The sequence below is a fragment of the Paramormyrops kingsleyae genome, chromosome 7 (assembly GCF_048594095.1).
Source record: "Paramormyrops kingsleyae isolate MSU_618 chromosome 7, PKINGS_0.4, whole genome shotgun sequence".
In the NCBI taxonomy this organism is placed as follows: Eukaryota; Metazoa; Chordata; class Actinopteri; order Osteoglossiformes; family Mormyridae; genus Paramormyrops; species Paramormyrops kingsleyae.
Genome location: NC_132803.1, coordinates 9,350,408 through 9,370,267, shown reverse-complemented (window position 1 = coordinate 9,370,267; position 19,860 = coordinate 9,350,408). Strand labels below are relative to the sequence as shown.

Here is a 19,860-nt window from a genome sequence, read left to right as displayed (position 1 = left end):
TAAGAGTCAATAATATCAGTTTTCAAACATATATAATTATGAGACAACAATAACCCTGAGAGGATTAGATCTAATTAACTTGACCTCTATACACTTCTTCAAGCTTTAGGCCAAAGTTCAGCCGTTGTTCTTTAAGTTTAATAATAATTTGAAACGGAAGGACAAACGTTGTGGAAACAAGATGCTTCCATGCCATACCAGGCTTCATTTTCAACCAAGTTTCCCGTTTCATGCAGATGGCCACACACGGAAAGGTGGCTTTAAATCTCAGGAGGCTCTCTCAATTAGTTCAGAAATAGAGCCTGCGTCTAGCTGACTAATTTCCTTTTTAATTTGTGCTTTTAAACGGGCCATTAAAATCTGCAGTCACATGGGACTGAATGGAGAAGTGCGCCGAACAAGGACAACTCCCCGCACACATAGAAAGCGGCTCCAAAGGTAGGCAGGCCTACCGAAATTCACCGGCGACTCCTACAGTGACGGTACTTATTTGCCATCTATGCCTCCCACCTGCACTGGGCTGGAATAGAGGCGCCCTCCGGAACGAGGCGGCTGGATGGATGCCACCTCTGGAGGTGAGGTTTCAAACTTTGCAGCCGCTTTTTTTCCGTCTTATGGAGTTAAAGGGTAGATGCTACTAGTCGTAGTTCTATTACCATACTGCAAATAAAGTCACACCGGACGCTGGATCGCACGCCGGTGCGATGATCTGCACCTGCACACAAAGCCCACGTAAAAAAATCTACCTCCTTTGAGAGGTGAGAACAGTGTGTGGAGACGCGCAGTACGGCAGCGATGAGCTCCACGCTCCCCAAGAGCGACTCTACGACATCCCTGCTGAAACCAAGCGCAAGGGTGGCCCTCCGGCCGGAGCGCATTATCGCCGGTCGCCGCAGCGAACGCCGGGCGACATCGCACGCAGGCAGCGGCGCAACCGAGGACGAATGCTGGCCGGACGAGTGCGACGCAAGTGCCCGGCGACCACTGTGTCACCCCAAACTCCGAGATGGCGGGGCCAGACAAGAGAGCAAAGAGCCGTCCCAACAGCCGTACACCCAGCTGACCCCCGGGTACAGTCGGGAGAAGATGCAGGAAAGACTGGGTGTCGGACGGATCGGCAGGGAGAACGGTGTGCGGTCAAGGCATCCACACCACCATCACAATAACTCGCGGCCAGATCCGTCTCCGGTGCATCACTGCAGCGACCGCCGGTCAAGCGGGACACCCTCCCCGACACCGTCCCTGTCCAGCCGATTAGACGAAGCAGCCGCCTTCTTCGAGACCAAGGTGCGAACCAGGAGGGACTCGGGCACCGCGACCACGTACGACACTGACGCCTCGTCCTCTCCCGTCTCCGCTTCGGCGCGTCGCTCCTGCAGCAAACCGGGGAAATCGAGCGCGGCATCACCTCTCTCAGAGTCCCAACTGCACCCCATCGTCAACTCGGTGTATGGGCAAGTAAGTTTCACGCTGGGAAGGCTGATGCATTATTAATATTTAATTACATTTATAGCAGTTTTGCAAAGGCAGGATTTGAGATCAAAGAAATCCAGTTGGGGCAGCGTAATTGGTTCACAGTTTTATGTTCTGTTTACCGTGAGCTTAATGTAAGCTGCTTAGTCGGACACTAGATGGGCTGTGCTTTAGACATACCATGGATCTTAGCGAGCGAGCGCCCACCTCTATTTAGGCTACAGCATGAATTACCCGTCTGTGACCAAATTCAAGTTATTTTGCGCAGGCTGTGTGGGTGGCACAGTGTTCAGCGGCATAGACAATACTAACACAATACGTCCTCAATATAATACGGAATGATACAGTACAAGACTAGGTATCAGACCGGAGGAATACAGAAGGCTATAGAGTTAAACTTTCTATGTCAGTGCTTACACGCAGAACTTTATCTGAGACTAAGTGTCAATAACACGTGTAGGACATAGGCCTGCTTTACAGACAGCTTGGGCTCTTGAAGAATTTTTGTTTATGGGTTCGGTTTTCTGAGAAAGCTCTAACAGCAAGCTATTCAAGTTAACAAATTATGCTAAAAGAAACACAGCTTACTCAGTCCCAGAAATGGTTAATGCAACACGTGGGTACATAGTAATATTTCCCAATCAAAATAAATGCAGCTATTTACTTATGTGATATTTTATATTGTGTCTATATTTAAGCTATTGACAGGGCGACCGTAAGTGATACCAGGTACTGAGGACCTGAAGTCCACACAAGGCTAATGCAAACTTCTGGCTATCGGATGCTAATTTTAAGAAGAATAACAGAATTGAGGTGCTGAAGGTCGTGAGTCGGATATCATCTGTGTTTTTGGGCGATCTACATTTAACGTGAACTGCCTATTAATTTTATTCTGGCAGTTGGTGGACTGAAACCACAGTACGTTTGGATTAGGTGCGTTGTCAGAAAAAATTACTGATTTGGCCTAAAGTTACTTGTCACTGGGGCTGTACCCTTAAGAGTCAGCCAGTTGTACCCTAGCTTTAGGTAAATGTACCTTTTAGTCTAATTTAAGGTCCATGAATGGACTGTGAGGGACATTTCTGTACCATTGGGGGTACATTAATGTTATTTATACCTTGGGGAGCAAAACAGTAACACAGTTGTACCCTTTTTTGCTGACAGTGTGGAAATAGCACAATAGGTTAATTGAAATGAAAACCTTCAGCTTTAAATTGATATTTATGTTTAATAATGCGTGTTTTCCTGATACCAATTTGTAAACAAATCTGGCGCCACTTCTCTTAACACCCTTATTCTTATACCAGCCGCTGTGTTCGGCAAGTCTGGACGTGTCTTGCTAATAAATGAGCCTGGACAGCAACATTAAGCCAGTTTTGTTTAGTCGGACTCTTCTTACAGAACAAGTCAAACAATCCGATTTCAGCAGAAGACAGTGGAGAGTGAAGGCTTGATAGTTTCATGGGAACGGAGGAAAGGTAAAGCTTATGAATGAGTGGCATTTCATAGCCAAGACTGTTCAAAGATTGTGGAATGATATAAGAAATTATTGGAATAGTGAAGGCATTATATTAGAAAATAGTTGTCGTACATTTCTTTTCTATGAGTCACTTATAGGTGATATATATGCCGTATATAACCAAATATAAGTTAGTCCTATAAATAGCATCGTGACAGTATGTCTTCCAGTGTAGGTCTGACTCATTTTATTATTAACTTAGTCATGTGGAAGGCCCTCCATCTGTCAGTTGTCACTTTGCCAGCAGTTTGCAAAATATTTACAAGAATGTCATTTGCAAAAACATATTAATCTGTTCGCAATCCACTACATCCCCGCTGATGCTGGAAGTCAAACGCGAGCATCTTTTAATTAGTCTAAAAATTCCCCCGCGTCATTTATGTAAATGGAGCCTTGAGCCACTTTGTTCTGTATTTATGGCCGCGTAGCTGAACGGGTCTAACATAACATGGCAAATGTTTGCATTACACAGGTGACGGTGAATATGGCCGCCAACGTTAGCGGACGTGATGTACCGAGATGTCAGTTCGTCATGGCTTCTTCTTGCACGCATCAGCCTTTGCTGAAACAGCCGGCCGACATCAGAGCAGTAACTAATGCACCCCCATAAATAAACCCAAACAGTGCCAGATCCAGGGCGAGGCTGGCTGGGTCCTGGGTCAGACCGACACTGATAGCACACTTCGCCAGTCGGATCTAAGGTTCACTCAGTCGGAAAGCAGATCCCAACACCAATGCATCCCTCCGTTTACAAAATAAATAAACCACAGATACAAAAATGAGGATCCTTGTTAAAAATGTCCGGTTGGTTTAAATAAAAAAAAAAACAGGTCACACAAAAGAAATAAACAATGGAAATTCCTGCATTTAACCAGAACGAACAATAGTGCAGGAAAGTAGGACTACAGGATTTACCATAAATGTATGGAGGATTTGATCTACTCAAGCTTGTTCATTGACTTGTACTCTAAATCGTTTAGCTGTTTGTTTTGCTGCAGTGACATAATTTAAGGTTCTCGAGTAGCCCGAATGGAGTGGCCTGCGGCTGCCTGGGTTAGGATCTCTGATCTGAAGGTCGCCAGTTCAAGGCCCGCGGCAGGCTGACTGATCCCACCATCGGGCCCTTAAGCAAGGAGCTTAACCCCAGTTCCACCAGGGACTGTCTGACCTAACCCTGCTTTCTCGATTGTACGTGGCTTTGGATAAAAGTGTGTGCTAAACAAATAAATGCCAGATAAATGTAAATATGTTTACCCCCACCGTTTGTTTAGAGGACATATGAGATGAATACCCACTGTGTGCAATTTTAACAGATTTTATCAACCATTTCTTCCAATATCACTATTGCTGTTATTACAATTTTAATAGAATTTGGGCCAGGGTGCTGATATTAATTCTGCTCTTGTTAACATCCTTGCCCTGATCTTCAAGAGCAAACAGCCAAACTGATCCAAGGTCAGTCGCTAAGTGCATGACTCCCCTACAGCACGTGCACATCTGTCACCTAGACTCCACATTAACAATAAGCTTAGCTGTAACGGTTTGTATTATTTGCTTTTAGCGGGTTTCCAGTGGTGAAAAAAGTTTTAAAAGTGCTTAAGTGAAAAGAAGACCTACTATAGATTTAAATGCATCGATCGAAAAACAAAAAACAGCCTATCCTTATAAATTCATTCAAGTCAAGTTAAAATATAGCAATCTTACAGTGGAGCACAGTATTTTATTTTTATTCAGAAAAAAAATGGAATTTTGCGATTGTGCTGGCGCAGATTAGCAGAAAGGCTTTATTATTCTATGGAAAATGAAATATCGGTCTACGAGCCAGATTCAATAATGAATTGTAAACATTTTGCAGGCCAGTACTTTTAGACCTCTTGTAAGTGGTGAATTAGCAACGAAACCCCTCGCCCTCCGCCATGGCTGCGCAGAAGAGTAGAAAGTCGTTATTTGGCTCAGAAATGTAGCGAAGTGAAAGTAAACGTAGAAACAATTAAAAATACTCAAGTACAAATCCAGAAGATCTCTGTACACGATAAGCATCTTTTCATTGTTGTTTTCACTTTTATTATAATCGCCTTATTACACTTACGTGTTGTAAGGCGTTAGATTACATGTAAAAAGAGTGACAAGAATTTGCAAATGGTGTGTAAGCATGTGCTTGTTGTATTCATTTCCAGTTTTTTCTCATATGAAGGAATGTGCATTGCTTTTTCATGAACAAAATTTTTGATTCTGCGGTACCGGTTGCTAAATCTAGACTACCCAAGGCCCGATTAGAGCAGAGATGAGCAAAGCCAAGTGTTCTGTTTTTATATTCTCATAAAAAATTATTCCAATCCCTTCCCACTTGTCAAAGTGCGCTGGCAAATGACAAAATTAAAAAAAAAATACGAAATACAAAATTGGCAGAATGAGCCTCGGTGCTGACTCCCATGTATAGTCCGATAGCTTGACTGAGAATCGTTGGTGGGCCGGTGAAGGACCGAATGGGGTGGTGGGGGGGGGCGAAGAGGCTTTGGATGATGATGTTATTATAACAGATGGATAAGCAGTAGTGTTTATCCGCAAAATGTATGATATTAGACAGCTGGAGCTCAACTTATTAAGCCAGTGAGAATTAGAAGCAAGTCTCCGACGCCGCACTTTCTGATCGAGTGCGTCTCTGCTGCACACCGGCGCCGCTCCTGCGGCCGCCAACCCAGCATCTTTTGCGCAGCCTTAACTTCAACCGCATGAGAGAAAATGGCCGGACCCTTAAGCTATTAGCTGAAACGTCCTGGACGAGCTGTCTCTCCCGCTCCGTTTTGGGACGTCATGTCACTTTCCAGCAGCAGCGCAGGCTAATCGGACTGCCAGTTGTTCAGGTAGCGTGAGCAGATCTGTTGTGGCTCCACCTAGTGGCAGAGGAAAGAATGATAATTGCGGTACTGCATGGTTTATGGCGAGTTACGTAACAGCCAATTTTTAAACTCCTGCAGCAACGACATTACAGTTAATATGGAGAATGACAATGGAATGAGAGGGGCTGCTGAATGGCCACCGTCTCGCTGTGTTTTTTTCCATTCTGTTTATCCTCTTTCGCTTTTCCCTCCTAGCTCAGCTTTCACATTACCTGCTGTGCAAACGTTTGTGCTCTGAGGCGGCAAGCACACAGTGGACATGTAGATTGTGACAAGATTTAACCAGAGAAAGATATAGTGATTCAAAGCAGAGAGCTCAATATAAAAGAGGAAACTGGACCTTTCATTCCATCCCTCTCTCTCTCTCTCGTTCTCTCTCTCACACTCTCTCTCTCCCCGTCTCTCTGTCTTCTGATGCTCGCACTCGATTTTCAGCCCCAGCTCAGGTCAGACTGACCTTGCCGTAAAGCGAGGGAGGGAGGGAGAGAGGGAGAAGGGAGGGAGGGAGATGAGGACACAACTGACGAAAGACAGTGTTGGGGGCGGAAAGAGAAACGGAGGAAGCAGAAGCGGCAGTGACAGCGAGAGTGTCACACACTGTAAAAGCTTGGGTGAATTCTGCAAGTAATCCACTTTCTGTCGTTCAGCCATCTTGAGCCTTTTTGTAGAAAGAGGTGCTGACACACATCGCAGGAACCCAATATGTGACAGTGAATGTGTATGAACCGTGTGTGTGTGTTACAACCTGCCTATTCCTTCACCTGGGGCTGTCGTCTCACCTGATCCGAGAGGCTGAGATGACCAAACTCACTTGCCCTAGAAGTTTCTGCATGACTTGTTTTTTTAGCAAATACACCTGCACCAATCACACCAGCCCAGAAAACCACGGAATGTTTTTTAGTTGGTCTTGTGTGGAGCAGAAATGATGTGCAGCTTCCTGCAACATCTTAGCTTTCTTCTACACAATTAGTGAATAATCAGTATTGCCCCGATGGGCCACATTAGCACACATATTTTTGTTATTTATATGTAATATAAAAGCGTACAAACACACACAGATTTGCATGAAAGTGAGCAGTGACTGGTGCATTGTGGGAAATGTCACCCGACACATCATTGTCCAGCTCTTGGTTTTCTGTCACTACTGCTGTCTCTTCCTTCATATTTGATTACCTCTTTCATCCTTCTTTTCTCATCACAGCCCTGATACCCTCCTCCCCTGCTATCTGGGGAGGTGGTCTCAGTGTTCCAGATGTGTCTTATTGTTTACTCAGAGGGGAGTGGGAGACTGCCCCCTGCCCCACAGCCCTGGTTCCTCTCCCTGGGCCCTGCCTCCCTTCCCCCCCCCATCCTAATATGGGTCATTGAACATAATGGGATCATCCTTGAACTCACATCTTCATCCCACAATCACAAAACCCGATGTTATTTTAGTTGCCAGCTTCCTCCCCCACCCCCACCCCCCCCCACCCCCATACCCACATCCGTGTGCACCTGTGTGCAGGAATCTTCCAGAATTTAGCATAGCGCCTTTGTGGGATGATATATGATTTCATGAAGATGTGGATTTTGTGCAGATGCATGAGACATCATCACTCCTGTGAGCGTATGCATGCGCACGCGTTCATGACCGTGTGACCCGACTGTCCCGTCTGCGGTCCGTGTGCATGCGGGCATCACCAGGAGGCCCCGTGCCAGGGGGGCGTGCCCCAGTGCTGACGTGATGCGATCGGATGGCTTGTGTGTCTGATCTGTGATGCATTCTGAGGTTCACAACGAGCCGCCTGTGGGTCGGAGGGGAGGGGGGGGGGGTCGCTCATCGTCAAGATGAATCATCAGCTCCGATGAGGGGGGGGGGGGGTGCTGCAGTGGGTGAGGAAGCTGGGGGTTTAAGGGAGGGGGGAAGCCATAAAAACTAGAGAAATATGGAAGAAGAAAAGGAGAGAAAAAGACAGATGGCATGGCGGAGGAGTCCGGGAGGTCAAACGACTGATTTTTGGTGGAGGGAAGGAACAATGGACACTAAGCGAGATGTCGACCAACCATGTGGATGGCGGAGGCTCGCACCCTCTGCTGGACCCGCTGCTCTGTTAGAAGGACGGATGGTTTATCCTGAGCGACGTGCACTGAACACGGCTAAGCGGCTCAAAGTCTGGCCGGGCGCCCGTCGACGTTAATATCCACAAATCCCTTCCGCGACGTTTGACGCCGATCCCGGCGCTGCCCCTAACAGCGTGCGGCGACATCCGCACGCGTGTGCCGAGTATTTTTAGCCGCGCGACACATGCCTGTGCGTGAAGGAGCGTGTGCATGCTGTTTGTGTGTGTGTGTGTGTGTGTGTGTTCAGATTAGTGTCTCTGCCTCTTTGGGTAATATGCTTGTCCAAATGAGTCGCGCTGTGTCACCCAGCTCCTCCGTTTGGATGGGTGGGAGAGAGAGGGGGAAAAGAGAGAGAGTGAGAAGGGGAAAAAGAGCGAGCAAGGCAGCGGGTGTGAGTATTTGCAAATTAATAAGCAATCTTGCATTTTCGGCTCCGAGGGCTCACATCACATGCGGGACACTGCACATTCCTCTCACCATCCTTTTAAGGTTTCATTTTCTTCCCTCCTTCCTTTCATCCCTTCACTTTTCTTTTCTCTCCTTTGCCGTTCCCCACCTTTCGCCATCCCCTCTGCCCTCTTTCCGGCCCCCCTCCCCAAAATTTCGGGATGCCCCGCAGAGAGACCCCGCAGCGCATGCCGGCGCATCCGCTGTAACCTCTCTCCCTCTCTCTCTCTCTCTGACGCGCGCTCACACGCACGCACACACACACACACACACACACGCTTAACACTCACACCGCTGAGACGGCAGACCGGCAGAGAGCGTCCCAGCTATGGGCAACTGCGTAAAGTCTCCACTTAGAAAACTGTCTAAGGAGGTAAGCCTGTCTGTGATGTGTCGCGGTGCATGATCCCCCCCAACCACCTGCCTACACCCCCCCCCCCCCCCACCCTCCCCCCACCGTCCGTGTGTCCGGCGCCGAGTGGACTGCACTGACACATAACCTGCAAGATTGGTTTCGCTCCATGGTGCGTCGGATTCCTCTCTGCCAGGATGTGGTCCTGTAGATCAATCTTCCAGGGCCTGGAATTGATCGGAATGGACCAAGTCGTCTGCCTTTGGACACTAAAACACTTTGTTGGACCAGGAGTCATTTAGCTACTCTGCACCACACTGGACTGGACTTACGGCAGGAGAGGCTCGTCTTGTTTGTGTAACGCTATGGATGTATCCTTTTCCATGACTTCTGTGACTCTAGATGATTTGTCTCTGGACACACTGTTGTAGATGTTCTGCCTGCCGTGATGGGACATGTTTGATGGGACGGTAGATGCTTCTTGCACTTTTCTTGCTAGCTGTGTTTTGCATGTGTGGGGTGGGAGTGGGAGTGGGGGAGTTTGCTGAGATCTAGATCCTACTCCACGCTGGTGCCAAGTCGGGGGACAGAATCCAGCCTAGCCGGAAGGTGGATCTCCCTTTCATTGACGGACCTGTTGTTAGGCCAGGTGCTCCAGCAGGTGCCACTGTACCCTGGGTCCACCTGAGCACCTTAGGCATGGAGGGGACCACGGAATCGATGCCAGCGCAGCGCAGCACAGCATGCTGCTTTTGTACCCGCTTACATCCGCCTTCACTCTGGTGTCTTACGCAGCCATTCGTTTAGCTGGCTGCACAGTCCCAGGGGACCTACTGTTTAGAAACGCTGCGAGGATGTGAGATGGAGACATGGACAGGCGGGAGGGTGGGTGAGGCGCCCTGAGGCCCTGTCATCCCCATCTCCTGGTAGGCTTGTCCCATCATGCACTGCTGCATCACATTGGCCTTCCTTAGTAACCAAGGATGGACGGACAGATGGGTGGTCAGCCGGCCCTTTGACAAAGGACGACTCCAATGACTGATAGTAACCTGTGAAGCTGAAAACTCAAAAAGCTGCCACACATGCGGGGAACATTTTCGTATTTCATCGCATTGAGTCAGACGTCTCCCCTTTGCCTCTGAAAGATGGCAAGATCGCGTTGTTTTTTTTCGGGGGTGCGTGGAATTAATTCCTTGCAGGAAACTCAGCACCACTGCACGTTGAGCTGGGAGTCGTCAGGATGGGGACTTTGTGCACCATTGGTGACGTGCCCTTGTGCACTGCTGTCAGGCGCGGCGTCCTGCAGCCCCTGCGGCTTTGGGCGACAGCCTGGAATCTGGCAGGAGTTGGGTTTTTTTGTAAGTGGAGATGTTCCGCGGAGGTTTCTTTTCTTTACGGCGATAAGCGCAGCGATTACTAGCGATTTGGGCTAAACTGTAAATTTGTCATCGCCTGCTGACGTATCGCATCCTGGGAGGCTCGCTGTCCGAGAGATCCAGCGCCGGAGAAACCGTGCGGGTGACATGTGCCCAGGGGGTGTTCGGGAAGGTGGCATTTGGGCCGCAGGCAAAGTCGCTTTCATGGTGGGGTCTGTCTGTGAGTCCAGCGGTATGACCACAGAGCCAAAGTCAGTTTGTATCTTGTAAAGACTGTCTGTAGTAGTCAGGGTTAATCAGTCGCTATGTACCAGTCAGTCTGCTGGTTTAGACCGGTCGATTGGTCATTACTTGCAGAATTCATGTCACGCTTACCCAAGCAGGCATAGCGTCGGTCAGCTACGGGTCCTTCACCATTGTGCCCATCCCTTCTGAGGCTTTGTCGCTTCAGTACCGCTTCCTCGTGTCTCTTTGTTTTGAGGGTTGGCCACCATTGTGTTAGTAACACACGAGTAACCAAGATACAGGACCAGCCTCCGAGTCACGGAGGACGTGAGGGCAGTTGGGGTGTGAATAGAGTGGGCATTTCCTGGGAGGGCCTCCCCAGGGCTGAGCATGGACACAGACGGACTCTGGTCCACAGCTAACCACAGTGTGCTGGTCGCTTCACTTTCTCTCTACTCTGTAGAGGGCTCCTGCTTCGGCCGCGGTGCAGATGACTTACTCTCTTATGGACCCCTGCAGAGCTGGTCTTTAACCTCTCTGCTGCCATTGAACAAGATCCTTCAGAGGTTTTAAAAGCCTAGGAGGGCTGCATGGTCCGTGCCTTTAACAGTCAGCAGTTCACAGTTAGCCTCGAGATGGATGAAGACCCTTGATGAGAAGGACCTTTTATATAAAAAAAAAAAAACAGTTTTCCGTTACTTTGTTTGGTGTTTAAGCAAATGTCACTCACTCAAGCAGAAAGGTGGACTTCATTCAGCCTTAACCTTAAGGGAAAAGGCCACTGTGCTCTGACTGCATTAGCAATAAATGTTGTATTGTTTTTGATTGACCTGCAGATTATCTGCTCTGGGTTATTGGCTAATTAACCATTACAATGAAATGGCTGGATGCCTTTCTTTCTGTTCTCTGTTAATTCCCGCAGCGAGTTAAAGAAATGACGAAAATAATTTCTCCTCCCTTTCTATCCTCTCTAATGGCTTAATTGCTGTTTAGTTGCATCCTACATGTAAATAATGACATCCAAAAATATAGTAGCCCAAACGGAGGGGACCTGTTTAGCTCTGGTACAGAGCACAAGATGCTCGCAGCAAAGGACAAGGCAAAAACATCGGGTCTTATTATAGGAAAACACTCTGTACATATAACCATAGAATAAACACTTATGTAATGTTTCACAGTTAGAGTAGCATGTTATACAAGGAAGGTGGTCTACCTTCAGGATAATATCTGGAAACAACTGTACCCTAACAAAGTATCCATCATCATCTTAAACGAAAGACACCAATTAAGTTACAATGTATAGTTATAAATGTATTTTCCTCACCTTTTGATTGTGTTGCTGCCTCTCTTTGTCTTTAAGTTGCAGATACAGTCAGACTTAGCCTGAAAATCGCAGACTTAATTACATATTACAGTTCATACGGTCAATGACAGTATAATTAGTGTTTTTCTCTCCGATGTGCACTGCAGACGTAGTGTTCGGCTGACTGCTTAGTCACAACAAATTGGCGATACGTAAAAAAACTGGGCCACACATTTATCTGTTCTAAAATTTGCAGTTTCATTTCGAATAAGTGCGCAACTACACCACAAGGGCTAATGTGTAGCACTCATGAGGGGAAATATGCGCTAGTTTGCTGGCTAAATCACTCGTGGATGTTGCTGTTGTTTCGTTCGTGTGTGAAGTTTTGAACTCTGTAGGTTTTTCGTATCCTTAGGTTTTTTTTTTCCTTGTGATGAACGGAAAAACAATATCCTTCATGGCTCAGGTAGCAGTTGTCATGAACGCGAAGGTGGGCGGTAATGATTGTTGTCTTTGCGTAGACGAAACGCAGATACACGAATGCTGGGTAGGATGCGAAGTTTGGGAAGGACCACATTTCGGATCACAGGTTGGGCTAAATTTATCTGAAGGACAGGAGGATGGATCCTAACCGATCCCTCCCCACTAGGTATGAGTCTGGCTACTGCAGATGATATAAGCAGGAGGGAAAGGTGCCACAGAAGCGTAAGAGATGATTCATCCTGGTGTGAGCGAGTAGCTCTTCAGGAATAATAGGGGCTGGCTAGGAAATATCATTCAACAGGGAGCTGATTGTCCCAGCATGAAACCCTGACATGCCAGCAGAGCGACTGGTTCATGCCCACACACGGACGGGCCCGCCCCCAGCTCCCTCCTTCCAAACCCCGCCCCCAGCTCCCTCCTTCCAAACCCCGCCCCCAGCTCCCTCCTTCCAAACCCCGCCCCCTAATTCCCCGCTACCTGCACAACGCAGCCTAGCCTCGAACCGCGTGTAACCGGCCGTCCCTCTAACCCCAAACTGCGGCCCAGGAGCAGAAGAGGAGCTACAGGGTGGTTCGCTCGTGTGAGACGGGGGCCTGCCAGGACTCGCTGGTGGCCCTGGCGCAGAACTGCACGCTAATGCACAACGTGCTGGGCCCCGCCTGCATCTTCCTGCGCAAGGGCTTCGCTGAGAGCCGGCAGGCTGTACGTAAGTCTGCGCGGGCATGCACACACTCACGCAGAATATAAGCCATGACACACACGCACACTGACACACACACAAACTGACACACAAGAACATTCATAGCATTGATTCATATGGACAGACAGTATCAGCTTTCTGTCACACAAAAAGTCACACGGTAGAAACTTTCATACTCATTCTCTTTAGTGCAAATTCAAATGAAATTCAAAAACTTAAGTTTCCTTGGGTACTGTGATGATGCATGAATGGAGAGATAGAGAGTATGTGAAAGAGAGAAACGAAAGAGAGAGCTCAAGACAGAGAGAGGTAACCAGGTGGATTTAACAGATATGTAATGCAGTTCATCCTTTTGCCAGTCTAAATTGTTCATGACCTCATTATCATGTGGTTTAGGCATCATCGATCTATGTTACCTGTGTATCTCTGTGATGTAACTTGTGTGTTTCCATGGTAATTCCTCCCAAAACCACTGGAATCTATTTGGAACTGTGTCCAAGTGTAACCTGTCCACTCTAACTCCTCTGATTTGTCAGGAAATGCCTCGTCCAGCAATCAGGATTTGTTTTTCTGCTTTCCATGAGGAAGACTCTTCATATTAATCCTTGTCTCCTTACCACGGCCTTTGTAAATAAATCCCAGGAGGCAAGTCAATCTCACCATACTCAGCGATTCCACGAAGAGCCAGCGTGACGGACGTGGGGCAAAACGGCTGCAGGGATCCAAATCCTGCAGTGTCTATGAGAGCTTTATCTCCTGGTCTGACGCTTCCCCTTCCGAGATTTTCTCTCTCCCCCTTTGCCAAAAAAACAGAGATGGGGAAGCATCCATTCAGCTGAATTATCAGACTCTGGGACACAGGACTGAGTCCTGAGTGAAATTTTAAACATGCACCATTTATTTTTTCAAACAGTTGGCGCAGTTTGAATAAATCATTTAGCAGGAACCTGAATGCTGCACCGGTCAGGTGTCGGATCCAGAAGCAGTTAGAGAACATTCTGGAATGATCAGGGACATTAGCGTCCAAACAATAGGGTTGGTGGAGACCAGTGTGTTACCCATGTAGGATGTGAGCGTCAGGCAGATGGTCCTAGCTGAGTGGTAAGCCTTGGATAGCCCCACAGAATCTACAAGAGAGAAGACTTGCAAAATTCCAGGCTTCTTGGTTCCGCTGCTGCTGGAGGACTGAGCAGGAACCTCACTGATGGTCCCTCATTTCTCTTGTTCCTCTGCAGGACCGGCAGTTGCGACCAGAGGAGCTGGATGGTGAGTGCTGAGAGACTATCGCCGTGGGGAGCTGAAGGGTGGCGCAGAGAGGGACTCCTTCATGTGGAGGAGCCATTCAGCAAATGGCTGTAGACCAGTTGTCCATCACCAGCACGTGCCCCCCCCACCCCGAGGTGAAACAAAGTGACAGTGTTCGTCTCCCTCTCTCACAGAACTACGGGAGGCTTTCAGGGAATTCGACAAGGACAAGGATGGATTCATTGGCTGTAAAGACCTGGGCAACTGCATGAGGACCATGGGGTACATGCCCACCGAAATGGAGCTGATAGAACTGAGCCAGCAGATCAACATGAACTGTGAGTGGCCATGTACAAGCTCCTGTAGTTTAGCACAGTGTTTCCCAGACGGTCCACGTTTCTGCTCCCTCCAAACTCCTTGTCAGACAGCCCACATTTTGCAAAAATGTGAACTGTCTGGTGGCTCCTGTGGCCCAGATTGGGAAACACTGGTGTAACAAGTGCAGCGTTGTGCTAACAATGCAAGGGTTGTGGGTTCAAATTCCTTGGAGTGCCCATAAATTGTAGCCCTTCCCTTTGGGTCAAAGGGGTGGAAAATTTCTGGTAAATTTCCAAAAACTTTCCATGGGAAGTAGGGTTGCACAGAGGCAGAAACTTTCCGTGGGGAGGTAAGCGGGGGAATTTTGTACATATAGAACTCCACGCAAGCTGTCAGATACAGCAAACTGCATGAGTAATGCAACATAGAATATGGCTTATAAGCAGTGTATTTTGATGCCGATGCTTATTTTTATGTACACGTAATTACTCACAAGCACTTGGTTACACATTGATTCCACTATTAGTGCCGTCAATATTTTTTTAAACTATATTTAAGTTCCCTGTTATGGGTTAACCTGCAATCTTGCGAATTTCCAGTTTATTGCCATTAATCCCCATATGTTCCCATTAACTCCCATGGAAAGTTTCCAACATTGAAAATTCCCAGAATTGTGCAACTCTAGTCATGTGTCTGTGCTGAGAAGGGGACCTAAGCGGCAGACACGTTCAGGACGCCCCCAAGGAAGAGATGCCCATTTCTGCAAAAACTACCTTGTTGGTTTTCATGTTTTGCTGGTTGGGGGTGGGAATCATTTCATTGTTGGGGAGCTTTAGAACATGGAAGCCTGTGTGTACGCCCGAGAGGGAATGCAGAAGCAGCAGCCCTCTGAGCGCAGTCCTCGCTTCTCGGTGCTCCTACCATCTGCAGTGGGGGGTCACGTGGACTTTGACGACTTCGTGGAGCTGATGGGTCCCAAGCTGCTGGCCGAAACGGCAGACATGATCGGGGTCAAGGAGCTGAGGGACGCCTTCAAGGAGGTAGTGTTCCGAGCTGGGGGGGGGTCCCGCCTTTCCTAGGCCGCTCTGACGTTCCTCTGCATCCACGGCCCCCAATGCCCTCGCCGCTCCGCCCTTGCTCCATCGGGAGGGGGGTGTCCGGCCGTTTAACATGCATGACTGTGCCTCCGGCTGTTGGATTTGCTGTCTAAGCCCCTTTTAATTGAATTTAATTTCTAACGGGGGTGGGGTCGGGGGAGAATATGGATCGAAGACGGGAGGGGAATAGCACAGGCGTTCGCTTCTGCAGCCAGATCACGTTATCAGTGATTTAGCAATTTCAAAATAATGCAAATTCCCTCTGCAACACTATAGGAATACTTTTGAAATCATAATAATATTTGGTAAATCTTTAAAATTGTGTTCAGTCTTGCCTCCATTGACATAAAAAATACTTTTGCGAAGACAGACTTTACCAGTTTTTTCATTGGGACTTCAGACTCATTAGTTATATAAATTATATCCATCCATCCATCCATCCTTCATCAAGCTACTTATCTAATGCAGGGTCATGGGAGGACAGGAACACATCCTTCAGTTATATACGTTATATACGCATTATTTCACACAGTATAATTTATTTTATATGTATTATTTCACATATATATTTCTTCTTTCCTAAAAGCACAGTAACTGGGGTACGCTCAGGCGCTTCCTTGCTTGTCACTGTACTCACCTCTGTTGCATCCACCATCTGTCTTTTTCCTCCCCCCCCATCCCCCCCCCATCCCCCTCACCCTCACCCTGTTCCCCCGGGCAGTTTGACGCCAACGGTGACGGTAAAATCAGCACGGCGGAGCTCAGAGAAGCTATGAAGAAGCTACTCGGTCAGCAGGTGAGATCGTATGTACCCACACATGCATCCGTGAGCATTTTTCTGCATCGTTTAAGGTTGACTTTATTTGTTGTTTAATAAATGCCAGTTCCTGGGTTATTTGCATCTCTTTCTAGTACTGGAATTTTTAATTCTGCTTGTTTACCGGTCTTATTTGAAAAAGAAAAAAATCGGTATAGAGATTTAACACTCCTTGCTTGCAAACTGAGCTAATATGCTTGTAATTTGATAAACCACATTTGACTGACTTGATTGATTGATTGATTGATTGACTGACTGATTAGTGCCCCCCTCCCCCATGGAGGCAGACAGCCAGTGTCATTAACCCTGCCCCTGCGCCTCTTTGTCCAGGTGGGCCACAAAGACCTGGAAGACATTCTGAGGGACATCGACCTGAACGGGGACGGCCACGTGGACTTTGAGGGTGAGGCTCGTCACCGTCTCTGTCAGGGACACGTCACCTTCAGCACATGCTGAGCAGCTTAACTTGGGACCAGAACAGTCTCAGGCTCAGGTTTTATGGCGGCCCACGCTGTTTGTTTCGAGCGAGATATTTAACCTCAGTTTATTCAGTAAAAAACCCACATCTCCAGACGCCAACACGGGACCATAACAAGCAGTGAAAAATGACAGGGAGGGTTAAGGAAAGGTAAAGAGGACATTCTGGAATGGAGAGAAAAAGCAGATATATTTATTAATGTTTGCTTTTCAGTGCCTCTCCTGTTGAACGATTGATGGCAAACACAGAATGTTTAGCGGTCCAGGCATAGAAAAAAGATGGGAAGCTAAAGACTGTATAATTGTCAGATTATCCCCTTTTTCAGAGGATTATGTCGCCTCGTAGATTATCTCTCACTTCTGCCATCGAGCAGAGAGAGGATTGAAAATGTTCTTTTTTTAGCTGATCTTTTTTTAACCCGACGGATTGGTTACGTGCACGCTTTTGTGCCTCCCCTTCACACTCGACCCATCAAAATTTATCTCACTATATTATAAGGGTAATTTATTTCCACAGTCTTCTGGTGCCCCCGTTTCTCTCTGCCAGCCATCTCGACGTGGTCTAGTCCAACCTGCCGGAGGAAAGAGAGCTGACCGCCCGTGTTTATCTATTCCCGCTCTTCCCATTCGCCTCCCTGTCAGAGTTTGTCCGGATGATGTCCCGCTGAACTTGGGGACAGTGTTGGAACGTCAGAGCCGGACCCCATCGCCTCCACGGCAAAGGATGGAGAGAGGGAGTGCAGGAGTGAGCGCCGTAAACTGAACCCCCCCACCCCCACCCCTTCCCAAAGTTGTACTAGGAGAGAGAACCTTCAACTTTGACCTCTGACCTGCGAACTATTGACCCAGGCAAGAGTGATGTCACAGCCATTTCCTGCACACGCTCTTTGGGTCAGTGGGTGGACCAGCAGACCAGGCCGATGCGGAGACCAGGCAGGCAAGCAGGGCAGCGACTCCTCCCCCTGCGCCTCCTCACTCCTCCTCGTGTGTGGAAAACCACTGTGTGTTCAAGGTTCCAGCAATAGTGCTTCCAGACCACAGGTGTCGTGCCCTACTGTGCGTGCACTGGGAGGAGCAGTGACCTTAACGGTCACTCTGACACGCATCTCCCGCTTTTATTTGTTAGCAGATGGAGGGGAGGAGGTAGGTAACATGAGTGGGGAGCACAGCCACCAAGAGTTGACAGGAGAAATACCTCTTTTAAATGTTAATTGTCACATAGCCACAATGTCGTTTAAATGTTTGTCCCTTTTAATACACTCAATGAGTGAGGTGTCACATTTCAAGCTAGTGAGATTACAACTGTAATTTCTATGTATTTACTCTGCATAATGTTTTACATATTTGTCCATTCCTTAGAGACTCCAATCATGGTAAATACAGCAAATAAATATGAGATATCAGTTACAGGAATTAAATATCTACAGGACATATATAATCAGTGTTTACACTGGGTTCATGCTGGATCAGTGCAACATCTACATAAAGCTGCATGGGGCCATTGTGTGGCTCTATATGGGAAAGGATTCTGTTCCTGTAATAAGAAGGTCATAGGTTCAAATCCCAGGGGTGATGTCACCGTTGAGCCCTTGATCAAGGCTTTTAACCTCAGTTGCTCCGGAGACTGGCAGACCCTGCTCCCTGATCCACAAATGCCTGTCACTATGGTTACATGTAGATCTGCAAGCACAGGACCACAATCTGAAGGCACAAACCTCAGGCTGCGGCCCAGTCTACCTGAACAGCCCCCAGTGAAATGGCTGCATGTGATCGAATGTACGTGTTCCATGACGATGCGTGTGCGAGTTCCTGAGGGGATGGCCTTTCGACGTGACCTTTAGCAGTACGTCTGTCATGTTAAACTTCACAGTCCTGACGTAGTAGTTTGCAGTCAGAGCTATCTCAGGTAGCTCTCTACTGTGCCTGAGCATGGAAAAGTCGCTTTGCGTTTTTGTACATGCGTGAAACATCTTAAGTAGTCACTTTTCATGTGTTATCTGTTAGTTTCCTGTTTCTATGCATGCGCCAGCAGTACAGACCACCTACGGTACACAGAAATAACCTATTCTTATAACAGGACAAATACAAATAAAGACTAATCTAGAATTCGGGAGTCAGTGACTCTGTCCTTACGATTATGCAAATGCGGCAACGTTCCCATGAGGTCTTCCTGCATTCAAACAGAGTCTGCATCACGGCTGGTTTTTATTACAGATAGTGACAACAGATCATTTGCATGTCAAACAGTGAGTAATTAATATTCTTGCTGTTATTCCTACTTAATTATAATCATAATGATTATTATGTTGGGTTTGGCGGGCCTGAAGAGTTACTGTGTATATTTATTTTTAAATTAATATACAAAGGCATTAGGCCATGAGAAACTCATACTTGCTTAAAATGTTCAATGACATCCACTCTTAGAAGTACAGTACAAAAAGCTGAGTTACCATGGAAACAGGCCCTGCTGTCTGACCAAGAGGGTTGTGGTGCCATCTAGTGGTAATAATTATCTTAGCAATGCAGGTCTGACAACCATACCTGCAAAACCCTACACATCAATCATGCCCAAGTAACTCAAAATCAGAAATGACAAATATGGGGAACCTTACAAATGCATTCATCCAACCATGTAGCCCGGTGTGGAGTCTCCCAAGCAGCACAGGACACAAGCATGGGGTACACTGTGAATGGGATGCCAGTGAACACGGGGTACACTGTGAATGGGATGCCAGTGAACACGGGGTACACTGTGAATGGGATGCCAGTGAACACGGGGTACACTGTGAATGGGATGCCGGTGGGGGGGGGGGGGGTACACTGTGAATGGGATGCCAGTGAGCGGTGGGGGGGGGTACACTCTGAATGGGATGCCAGTGGGGGGGGGGGGGAACACTCTGAATGGGATGCCAGTGAGCGGTGGGGGGGGTACACTCTGAATGGGACGCCAGTGAGCGGGGGGGGGTACACTCTGAATGGGATGCCAGTGAGCGGTGGGGGGGGTACACTCTGAATGGGATGCAAGTGA

General features: G+C 47.7%; 1 protein-coding gene across 5 annotated transcripts; it reads left to right on the top strand.

Annotated features, from left to right (window-relative positions):
• The first annotated feature begins 357 nt into the window (after positions 1-357).
• LOC111842028 (calcium-binding protein 1-like) lies at positions 358-18,938 on the top strand. 5 transcript variants are annotated; one of them, XM_023808253.2, is made up of 8 exons: positions 7,798-8,812; positions 12,725-12,880; positions 14,114-14,144; positions 14,318-14,461; positions 15,372-15,481; positions 16,260-16,334; positions 16,686-16,758; positions 17,475-18,938. In XM_023808253.2, the coding sequence occupies exons 1-8, from the start codon at positions 8,768-8,770 to the stop codon at positions 17,498-17,500; spliced, it is 660 nt and encodes a 219-aa protein (XP_023664021.1). In that variant the 5' UTR covers positions 7,798-8,767; the 3' UTR covers positions 17,501-18,938. The 5 variants fall into 5 exon arrangements, with proteins under 5 accessions (XP_023664018.1, XP_023664017.1, XP_023664019.1 ...); XM_023808252.2 differs by having other exon boundaries at positions 17,350-18,938; XM_023808250.2 differs by lacking the exons at positions 7,798-8,812; positions 12,725-12,880 and adding an exon at positions 358-1,458 and having other exon boundaries at positions 17,380-18,938.
• Positions 18,939-19,860: the final 922 nt, after the last annotated feature.